Raw genomic sequence first — 12500 nt, 5'->3', positions numbered from 1 at the left:
CGGTACTATAGAGGCCAAAATTGAGAAGTGTATGTACTCTGTACCGGTGACTACCTACTCATTTAAAGCACTGAAAAGCCTACAGCATTTTATGGCTTCATTGCCACGAGATTAATTTTCACATTTTCACATTTCTCCACCAGGGATTTAGATTCATGTTTGTGGCTTACCATGTTTGTACCATGTTTCCCATGCCCTCTTTAAATACACCCCTCCTCCTGACCTCTTAATTATTATGCAATGTGCCTTGCCATTTCCCGGGCAGACATAGTTTGCCTAGCTAGACTGTGGTAGCACAGCAGCAGGCAAATATCCTGCCTTTTACTCCAATTAAACCTGTACCGATGTCTGTATTTGTTTAATGTCCAAAGACCAAAAGTCCAGTAGGTTAATAGGAGTATGCACTCTCATTGGTGCATGCATAGTGCACAGTTGTCCTTCAGTTCCTAATATTTCATATACCGTAGATTTGTTTACATTTACATACGTGAGTTCTCTAATGTAGCCCGATGTGCCTCAAGTGTGTTTATTGGAACCACAGGCCAAAATTATCCCACATTCACCCCAGTGACCACAAGACAGGCCACTAAAGGAGATTAGGCCTACTACAGTATATTAGAGAATTTACTGTTTACATGTCAAATGTCTTTGGATATCAACAAATACAGATATCATTCCCCAAATTCCCCTCTGGTTTCTCTCTGAGTATCCAGAAAGATTTTGCACAGCTCTTCATGAGTGATTCCATTTAGAATTTTCCTGTACAGAAATTGTGACACAAGACTGCGCATAATCTTACTACTATACAAATCGAACTTTGACGGCAAATTGTTATTTTTTACACGGTTTCCACATTTGTGACTGCAATGTGAAATGATATGTTTATATTATAATATATATATATATATATATATATATATATATATATATATATGAATTATATATACAGTATATAATTATTAGCAGCATTACAAAAAATCAAATTCAACACTTTGAATACATTCAATACACAATGAATTACTCTCTTTCTCATGAATTACTCTCTAACTTGAACATTTTGACATTCTAACCATATCTAAATTCTCATCATCTCCAATGTTCGTCTCCAAATGGTCGGGCCCATACACAGCCCGAGAATCTCCTGCTTGCCAGCAAGCTGAAAGGAGCTGCAGTGAAGTTGGCGGACTTTGGCCTTGCCATAGAAGTTCAGGGCGACCAGCAGGCATGGTTTGGTAAGTGTGCTGCCCACCTGCCCTCATACTGTAGATTGCACTAGTTTGCCCTTGAGTGCTTGGTGTACTATATGCGTGAGTGGCATGCTGGCTGGCATCAGTCCTGGGATGTTTAAAGCGGAGATCATGCACGATGAGATTCGCTTCCACCCTCATTGCATAGGAGTGTAGCTGGGTGCTCTAGTGAATAGGAGGAGTAGGGCCAGGTGGTGGGACAATTTGGAAAGCCTTCGCGCAAAACAGGTGAAAGGGAAAGGAGGGGTTTAAATAGTTTAAAAAGTAATGACAGCTGTCAATCACTTGCAGGCTTCCTCCCGAACCATGTTTATGTATTAACGACATTTGAAGTAGAAAACTAAATATGGTGTATAGCCTTGTAATATGGAAAGCCTCAGGTGCCATCATCTTGGCACAGGATTCCTGTTTTATTCACACTGTCAACAAGAAATATTTTACCACTGCTTGCAGGATAATGTGCCTTATCACCAAATGATGTTCATTCAAGCAATTGCCACGTAATGCCCCTGCTCGGTTTTATTTACCAGTAGTATGAAAGGAAGGAAGAACGTATTAAACTTTTGGCAATTGGAGCAAGAAACAAACAGAGGAAAAGCCTTGGCATTGTCTCAGTGGTACAACTTCAGTAAACCTCCCTCCTGAAGTGTCACACAGATGTGATAGTAACTGAGATATCGGCCTAGCCCAGCCGTTTTTGGCCCCGTACCCCATTTTGACGTGCCAGACCTTTAGCTCAGTGGTGTCACACTTTTGCGCTCACACGTCTGAGGAAGGTTCATGGTGGGCCGAAATATCGCTACCATTAAATTGGTTCAAACGGGAGCTGATTGGTGTGCCGTTTATCTTTGCCTTATCTTAAAGCACCTGTGCTCACAGGTCATGGGTTCGAGACCCGAGTGGCTGTGACTGTGCAGGATGATCTTGGTTACTCAAGGTCAGACGGTTTCCATGAGGTGAACAGAAATCGACTGATACAATCAGACTATGCCAGGCGACGTCTGCCTGCCACCAGCCATTCTCACCATGCAGTCCAATTTCGCGGACCAAGTTGAAGATTGTCACACCATTAAGTCAAATTAAGTTGTCAAAGTACGCCAAAAGGGAACAGGAAGATGATGAATAGGTTCAATACTGCTCGCTGGAGGGCATCATTTTTATGCCGACGTTCAGACAGTGAGGGACGACCTGGAAATTGCTAACTTGTTGCGCTTGCAGCACTATTGAAAAAAAAAGGCAGACGACAAAAGGTTTTTTGCTTTGTCAATGTATATTTTTTTTAAATGGAAGAGACGACTCACGACAAGTTTGGCACTCTGGCAAAGTATGTATGGTACGGCATGCCAACTAGTTATCTAGTTTCATCGTCTACTAAGTCCACATGGATTAGGTGAAATAATTACAATAATTCCCTCATGGCCTTAGTCACCTGTGGGCCCATTTTTCTTGCTCATTTTTTTTAATCTTTTTTTTTTTGGCTCCAGCACTCAGACAATGAGTTTGTGTGCCTGCGGTCAGGACCCAGCCGCCTGGTTATTTTAGAATTAGGCTGCTTTCCCGAGGAAAAAAAAGATAAGAGAACAGGAGAAAAGAAAAGAGAAGAGAGTGAAGACATGAATAATTTCCCTCAGGATAGTTTTTGGGGCCACTTTCTTTTTTCTTTCTACGTTTACAGTGCTTTAGTAGTAGCTCATGATTCATTGTGTCTGACTCGCTTGTTAGTTTTCTTGAAGAGATTTCCACGTCTGTTTTTAATTCATTTTAATTCATCATGAAATTAGTATTCATAACTTGTGCATTCACATGACTAAAGTCCAAGACTGGCTGATAGAATTCGACAGTTATAACCTTGAACGTTATAACCTTGAACTTATCAAATTGTTTGGGGTGGGGTCCTTCAGTTCTTTGCTAAATGGGAAATACATTGACACACATTGTTCTATATTGTATTGTGTAGTGTATGTTACTATATCAATGTGGTGAAAATAATTTGTATGTGTATGACTCTGCCACAGGTTTCGCTGGGACCCCAGGTTATCTCTCGCCCGAGGTCTTGAGGAAAGAGCCTTACGGCAAGCCGGTCGATATGTGGGCCTGTGGTATGTACCATACACCTCACTAATATTGCATACATTACATTGCACCATTTACTTTGGCATACGTGTAGTTAGATAAAATAGTGATACATTGATGATTGAGAGCCAAGGTTAGTATTAAATAACTTTTGATCCAGATGTACATTGAGACAATGCTGATATTTCTTAACCTGTTAAAACACAGCGTTAAAAATGTGCTGTCACTAGAATGGCAATGACAGAGTCATAGTGCATTACTAAAGGCCCTGTGTTATGTCATAGTAGAGTAGTGCTATGGTAATTAACCTTTCAATCACTATAACATCGTGTCTCAGATGGTGCGGCGTGCATTAAGGGGCTACGTGGGTGGGTCCATAGTGGGTACATGTAAGTGGTTAGGGCACCAAGTTTGTGGGGTGAGTAATTAGCCAGTGCTCCCCCATTCTCCTCCATGACTGAGGTACCCTGAGCATGGTACCGTTCCGCTGCACTGCTCCCTTGGGGTGCCATTTGGGGCTGCACCCTTGCACGGATGAGGCATACATGTAATTTAGTTGTGTGCAGTGAGCACTGTGTGCTGCTGAGCGCTGTGTCACAATCACAATGGGAATCTCCCAGGAGGACTTTAAACTTTTATATATTTTGTGGAAATTCACACCTCTAAGAATATAGAAAAAAGTCATTCATTTCCTTAAAGTTTTGTAGTGATTAACAAGAACAACAACATCTTGGGAACACTATTCTGCTAGTTTGACACTTTCCTACCATTTCTTCGGGTTTTTTTTCAGATTTTTTTTTGTCTCTCCCCAAATTTGTCTTGTGTTTAAGTTTACTTAAAGATAGTGTATTGGTTGAAATGAATTGAAAATATTGTGTTAGCACAATACAAAGTCTGGCTTGTCAAATTAATTGCATTTTGAAAACAATATTTTCCTTTAAAATACAATAAAGATGCCGACACACATTCCAGACCCAATGATCCATTAGCTTAAATATTTATTTTAATGGCTCCCACGTCTGTGGTGATAAAACTACTGCACGTTAATATGACTCATCGATAATATACAGTATGTGAAGAGTTTAGATGCAAAACCCCCTAAGTGCCTTTTCAGAAATTAATCGTAATTCATTTTTATTTAATACAAAGCTAACAGAAATGCATATATTTTTATTTTTTTCATGTAATATAACTATTTATATGTATTATCAAGTACATTAATGTAAACCAAACCAACAACCGGGTTCTCTAAAAATATAGAAGTGCAGGTCTTCAGAAATGGAGTTAGGGGGTTTTGCATCTGAACTCTTCATGTATTCTATTATTATATAATTATATATAATATTCTTCCTTATAAGGAAGAAGTGACCTGGAAGATCCAGTTGACCAAGATTTCACATACAGTAGATGAGTGAGGAAATTAGTGTCATGTGTTGCCCACTCATGTGGCTAACAGAGGCACCTAGCCTTCCAAACCCTGTTTCATCAGTATGAAGATTATGACACAATGGGTTGTTATCAGAGAAATGAATCATGCTCACACTTGGTTGGTGTAATTTCAGCTCATTTTGAAGTGCAGTTCCTACCGTGTGCATAATTCTGTGCTTGTGTATGTGTGGGTGGTGATGTGGGTGTGGGTCTGTGCTCATACATTTTTTTTTTTCATATCACCAAAATGACAATAAGACCAGATGTGGCTTAGAATTCACCCATTCTCTGTGGCACACACCTTCCACTCCTTTTCCTTCACCTTTTTTCATTCATCTTCTTTTTTAATCAACCACATTATATCTATTTCAGCCTTATTTTATTTCATTTATTTATATATTATTTATTTTTTATCTTTTACTTCATTACATTATTTTTGTTTTAATATTGTTGCTAATCTGTTATGTTATACTACTACTGCTACTACTGGTACTACTACTACTACTACTGGTACTACTACTACTACTACTACTACTACTACTACTACTACTACTAATAATAATAATAATAATAATAATAATAATAATAATAATAATAATAATAATAATAATAATAATAATAATAATAATAATAATAATAATTAGAGGGGGGGTGTAGGGGGGTCACTTCACAAGAGGAGAAAAGATAGTCAATAATACTTCATAACCCTTCATTACCCTATACCCCTGTGACTGTAGATAGCTTCCTCTTTCTCCTCATCCATTTATAACATCACCCATGCTTCTGATCTTTCAGTGGGTGTTGGGTGCTCTCAGGTTAATGCCGATGGTTTGTTGAGGGGAGGGGGGGTGGTGAGTCAGTAAGCACTCAAGATTAGTGGTTTCAACAATGATCGATCCAGCGATGCAATCCAATGCGGGGCATGGACGATCCAATTCAATGCGGCAAGTTCCAGAATCGATGCGGCACATTTTTTAAAGCTTCATTTACTTCCGTGGATATTTCGGGAGCAAATGAATGTTAAATTAAATGGAAGTACTTCAAACCATTGCAAGAGTGATACAGACTGATCCAGACTGATATAGAAAACAGCCAATAAATTATTGCTCAGTATCTGACTACTTGTATTGCCTCATCATGACTGATGAAGCATTTGCTTTGCTTTCAGTAGAAGTGTAATGCATTGCAATGCATTGTAGAATTGAATCGGATCGGATCGAATCGCTACCTCCCGAATCGGATCGTGAGGGCAGTGCCAATCCACACCACTAACTAAGACCCCTCGTGCAATAAGAGAGGACATTCAGAAGTCCCCATATTCATATATTATTTTCTTTTCTTCTTTTGTAAAAGTAGGTATGCTCACAGTTTGAAGACCTCGAGAGAGGGAGTGCAGATTGGAGGTGGTGAACTGGTGACCCTGTCATTGTGTTAAATCTCCATCTCTGTCTCTGTCTCTCTGTTTCTCTGTCTCTGTCTCTCTCTCTCTCTCTCTCTCTGTCTCTCTCTCTCTCTCTCTCTCTCTCTCTCTCTCTCTCTCTCTCTCTCTCTCTCTCTCTGTCTCTGTCTCTCTCTCTCTCTCTCTCTCTCTCTCTCTCTCTCTCCATGTGCCAACCATAGGTGTTATCCTCTACATCCTGCTGGTGGGCTATCCTCCATTCTGGGATGAGGACCAGCACAGACTTTACCAGCAGATCAAGGCCGGCGCCTATGATGTGAGTCATGGCACGTCGCACGCGCGCACGCACGCGCGCATGCACGCATGCACTCGTACATGCACACACACATACAGGCATACATGCATACAGGCATACAGGCACTTGTATGTGTGCATGGGTGTGTGCGTGCGTGCGTGCGTGTTTACACACATAAAGACATACACAGATTTGACCACCAGATCAAGGCCGGTGCCTATAATGTGAGTCACTTGCACGCACACGCATTCACACAAACACAAGCGTGCACATGCACATGCACATGCACACACATACACACGCAAGCATGCCCATAGCAACATAAGTATACGTGCAGCTTGCAGATGAATACACAGTACACATCTCCAGGCACTCACATCCGTCTTTCTCACATGCTCTTTTGTCTGATTCTCTTGTTCCTGCACTCTTCTGCACTGTAACTCCAATACACACACACACACACACACACACACACACACACACACACACACACACACACACACACACACACACACACACACACACACACACACACACACACACACACACACACACACACACACACACACACACACACACACACACACACACACACACACCACCACCATGGACAAGAAACGGAGAGAAATGAAGCAACAGATAGATAAAATGCTAAGTGCTACGGTACATCTATTAGGTATAGAATGTGGGGGAAGTCTCTTTACAAAGTTACTGACGAAAGAGAGAGAGAGAGAGAGAGAGAGAGAGAGAGAGAGAGAGAGAGAGAAAGAGAAAGAGAAAGAAATGGGAGGAGAGCGAGATAATACAATGGGCAGAAAGAAAAACATAAACAGAAGACGGCAGTGGTCTTATGTCATCGCCTCTGACTGGCTCGATGCCCATGCCGGAGACAGACTGTGTCCACACAGGCCTCTCGCCAGGGACAACCCGATGGCTTCCGCCCAACTTGGTGCCCATATCTAATCACCTTATGCTCTTACATAAAACACAGGGAAGGGCTTTAGACAGAGAGTTTTTTTGTACACATCTCCCCTGTGGTGATGTTTTTTTTCACGTTTTTTTAATATGTATATCTCGCTGCTTTGTTCTTCTTTTACGTCCTTGTGTAGTTGTGTTCAGATGATTTATGAGTGGTTGCTATGCATGGGTGTACTGTATGTATGGGTGGATGGACAGATGGGTGTTTTGAAGACATTTTCAGGCTTTTGTGGATTTATTTAGGATAGGGCAGTCAGAGGTTGAGAGGAAATGTTTGTGAAGACGGAGATGGGGAAGGATCAGGAAATGGCCGCTGGTTGGACTCAAACTCTGGTTCTAGGATTTATTGTATGGCGTCTTTAGCCTGATTATCATCGTCTTTCAATTCTCTTCAAGACTTGGTCTGACCAAGAGCATTACAATGAACGTTTCCCAATCAGCATGGTTGACCCACCTCCCTAAGTTTGCCACTGGTTGACTGGTTTCCAACAAAGTGGGTGGAGTTCCCAAGTTTTCCGGAGATTTGAAACAATATTTACATTGCTCTTGGCCTGACTAGAGGCAACGCCAGTGTGGTAATGTAATATACTAGTGTAAACACTAGTATAATGTTTATATGTATATTCTGTATATATGTACAGTCTCGTGTCTTGACACACATGCATGCACACATACACACACACACACACACACACACACACACACACACACACACACACACAGGTGCAGCTAGGAGAGCGGCGGTCTCTCTCTCCACTAATATAATGGAGCCCTCATGAACACACACACATGCACGAACACACACACACACACACACACACACACACACACACACACACACACACACACACACACACACACACACACACACACACACACACACACACACACACACACACACACACACACACACACACACACACACACACACACACACACACACACGTCTCTCCACTACTATAATGGAGCCCTCATGAACAGAACACACACGCACGCACGCACACACACGCACGCACGCACGCACGCACACACACACACACACACACACACACACACACACACACACACACACACACACACACACACACACACACACACGACTACTAACTACTGACTAAATTGGATTGTGTCTGTGTGTTTTGTGCAGTTTCCCTCTCCGGAGTGGGACACGGTGACACCGGAAGCCAAAGACCTGATCAACAAGATGCTCACCATCAACCCTACCAAGCGCATCACCGCTGCTGAGGCTCTCAAACACCCCTGGATCTGTGTATGTGGAACACACACACACACTCACACACACACACACACACACACACACACACACACACACACACACACACACACACACACACACACACACACACACACACACACACACACACACACACACACACACACACACACACACACACACACACACACACACACACACACACACACACACACACCTATTCCACTATACTGTATTCTAACAACAATTATATTGTCATGCAGTGCTAATCCCATTGACACCCATGAAAGTATAGCAGATTAAGGATACTACACACGGTCAAAAGCCATTTTTCCCAAACGCACGCACGCACGCACACACACACACACACACACACACACACACGCACGCACGCACGCACGCACGCACGCACGCACGCACACACACACACACACACACACACACACACACACACACACACACACACACATACACACACACACACACACACACACACACACACACACACACACACACACACACACACACGCCCAAATATGTCATGTCTGTCCATGCTCTTACTCCCTTATTGTTGGTTCTTCTCCTGTGCAGCAACGCTCCACAGTGGCCTCCATGATGCACAGGCAGGAGACTGTAGAGTGCCTCAAGAAGTTCAACGCCCGGAGGAAGCTGAAGGTAAGTGCACAGCACTGAATACAAGGCACCAAACACACTCCCTCATCCCTAAGGACATGGCGGTAAACTACTTAACCCCTTAGCGCAGCACCTATGTTATAACCTTTCTGTCACCAAAATTGTAATGTCTACGTGTATGTCTTAATCTGTTACTTAAGGCTCTCGACACTGTCATAGCAATGTTGTTATGATGTAGTTGATTATTGTCAGCAAATAGTGAATAGGCCCGCCGGCGACCCCATCTGCAGTAAGAGGATGCGCACACAGCACAGAAGTCCTTCATTCCTGATGACACAGCAAAAAGATAACTTAACCCCTTCCCACAGTGGCTGACCAATAGCACAGAGGGTCACATGACAAAACACTGATTGGGCCTCCTATACGGCCTGCCAAGGTTACACTAGGACACCAACCACAACCAAATGCCCTGTAGCCTTTTAAGTTTGTATTTTCACCAAAACCCTAAATATTAAAAGGTTCTAAAATGTTCATAAAACGAAAAGAAAAAAAAAAAAACATAATAAAAATTAATAAAAAAAACATGGTAAATAAATTCACAGGAGTGCTGTGCATGGTGCAATGTGCCAACAGTAATACCTCCTAATACTTCCCTGTCTCCTTTGACTTATTCAGAGGCAGAATGTAGCTTGACATTAGACAGAAAGAAGCAAAAAATATAGACTACTTAGAAAAAAAGGAATAGATTCAGTATGAACTCCACAGACTGATTAAGGAAGTGAATCGACTTTGTCGAGTTGTGACACTCAGACATGCAGGGAGCTGTCTGTCCTACTGTGGGCAAGAACGGACAAAATAAAATAAAAAATGGACTTTTTACCTCAGGGGACCTAATCATTACCCTTCTCTTGGAACAGATGCAACCCAAACACTATTAAAAATTAACGGACTGCATGTTAGTTGCTGTCTAGTTGCCCTCTCTCTCTCTCTCTCTCTCTCAGTTGTAACATTCTGTATCCAGTGGTCTAGTTCCCTCTTTCATTCACTTCTTTATTTTATTTTCTTTATTCTCAGGGTGCTATCCTCACCACAATGCTGGCTACACGAAACTTTTCCAGTAAGTAGAACAGACTCCTGTTTCATTCCTTGCTCCATGACCAGTTTTTTGTGTTATTATTATAGTGCCTCTGGGCTGGCCAAAGGCACACTGCTGTTGGTCACAGCCATGGTTCACCTTGTGGTCATCTTTACTGTGTATTATTCTGGATTAGAACCACAGGAGGTGATTTCATTAACATAACCACCTGATCTCAAGTCAAGTCAAAATTAATTTGAAATGCACTTCTAAAACAACAAGAGCAGCTGACCAAAGTACTAACAGGAAGGCCTAGCAAAGACTTGAAACAACATGGAACAACACAGACAACGGGACTTGATCTACCAGTTTTCTCCTGTTTCCATAACAATGAGATGATTGGAAGGTGGTTGGGTCAAATTTGTGGATAGGGTGTTTACTTTCTTAACACGGGACTGACAATTCTGACAATGCATCTTAGTGCCCTTGACCCGGGAAGCCGACAGGGGTTGAGGCAAAATGGTTACTTGTCCAGGACCCAGGGGGAGAGGGGCCCCTAGAATTGGGTCCTCATTATATTGTATGTATTGAGTGGATGCCCTTTTAGAAAACTTTGTCCTGGGCATAGTCAAAGCTGTCTGCGGACTTGCTCTTGACCTTTAAGATGGCGGGTTGGGGGTTGAATGTAAATGATAGTTAATTGTAAATTCATAGCCCTGCTCGCCCCCTGGGTGAACTGTGGTTAAGACATTCATTTAAGCAGCTGTGGCATGGTAGATGAGTTGGTCTTGGTATCTGGGAGGTTGCCGGTTCAAATCCCATTCTAGTACAGAGAGCGTGAATGGTGGACTGAATCACTTACTGTATCCTGCACCTTCAAAGTGCCCTTGAAGAAGGTATATTACCGCCATATAACACCTACTATGCCCCAGGGACCACCCTGTACCTGTCAATCACTATACTGTATGGATAGGAGCACCAGCTAAATGCACACAATATAATGTAATACGTTGACAGGGGAAAATGGTAACACTTTCTTTTAATGGTTCTCAATAACAGTGGATCTACCACATTAGGTACAGTGTAATAACCAGTGTAACACTATTTAATACAATGTAATACTTATGTAATACCATGTACCAACCCTAACCCTAACCCTAGATGACCAAAATTGGTAAATGTTGTTACACTGGTATTACATATTGTTACACTGGTTATTACACCCTACCTAGCGTGGTAGATCCACTGTAATGGTGAACCATTAAAATAAAGTGTAACCAGGAAAATTATAGGGGCCTGTGCTTCTTGTGGGTAACCTATAGTAGACCTTTAGTCTTCCATTTTCAAAATGTATGCTGCCCATTCACATATGAATATGAACTAAGTAATGAACTAACATTTACTGATCTGACCAAAGTTTTGCCGCTTAAGATGTTGGTAATTCAAAATGGCCGACATGCAGAAGATCCACCTTTTCATGTATGAAACGTGCAAATTTCTAAATCACAGCACATGATCCACAGCAAATCATTAACAGCGTGCTGGCAATGGTGCTAAACCTGTAGTTTTGGTTTAAACAATGTTCTACTCTTCACGGTGCTGGGTGACAAGTGGGTGAGGGAGGGAAAGAGAAGATGGAAAACAATGACATGTGATTTGCTGGCAGAGAGAGAGAGAGAGAGAGAGAGAGAGAGAGAGAGAGACAGACAGACAGACAGACAGACAGACAGACAGACAGACAGACAGGCAGACAGACAGGCAGACAGGCAGACAGGCAGACAGACAGACAGACAGACAGACAGACAGACAGACAGACAGAGAGAGAGAGAGAGAGAGAGAGAGTGAGAGAGAGAGACAGAGACGGAGAGAGAGACCCAGAGACTGAGAGACCCAGAGAGAGAGAGAGAGAGAGAGAGAGAGAGAGAGAGAGAGAGAGAGAGAGAGAGAGAGAGAGAGAGAGAGAGAAATAAGGAAAGCAAGGACAAGGGATTGACTGGCATAAAGAACGAGAGAGACAGAGAGAGAGAGAGAGAGATGCTGGGATGACCTGCAGATAGATAAACAGACAGATCGTGCAGACTTCGGTCCACAGTGGCCTCTCTCGCTCTCTCTCTCTCTTTCTCTCTCACTCTCTCTTT

At 42.4% G+C, this 12500-nt stretch overlaps 1 protein-coding gene across 9 annotated transcripts in view; it reads left to right on the top strand.

Moving 5' to 3' along the window:
- Positions 1–12500, top strand: part of camk2d1 (calcium/calmodulin-dependent protein kinase (CaM kinase) II delta 1) — a 138365-nt gene that overhangs the window by 94546 nt on the left and 31319 nt on the right. For all 9 annotated transcript variants that reach the window (XM_063186416.1, XM_063186413.1, XM_063186415.1 and 6 more), the window contains exons 7-12: positions 1130–1232; positions 3263–3346; positions 6369–6463; positions 8568–8690; positions 9246–9329; positions 10362–10404. In XM_063186416.1, coding sequence (XP_063042486.1) covers positions 1130–1232; positions 3263–3346; positions 6369–6463; positions 8568–8690; positions 9246–9329; positions 10362–10404 — 532 coding nt within the window. The remainder of the gene's footprint in view (positions 1–1129; positions 1233–3262; positions 3347–6368; positions 6464–8567; positions 8691–9245; positions 9330–10361; positions 10405–12500) is intronic.

The sequence above is a fragment of the Engraulis encrasicolus genome, chromosome 21 (assembly GCF_034702125.1).
Source record: "Engraulis encrasicolus isolate BLACKSEA-1 chromosome 21, IST_EnEncr_1.0, whole genome shotgun sequence".
NCBI lineage: Eukaryota > Metazoa > Chordata > Actinopteri > Clupeiformes > Engraulidae > Engraulis > Engraulis encrasicolus.
The sequence above is the reverse complement of the archived record's forward strand: the minus strand, read 5'-3'. Positions and strand labels throughout refer to the sequence as shown.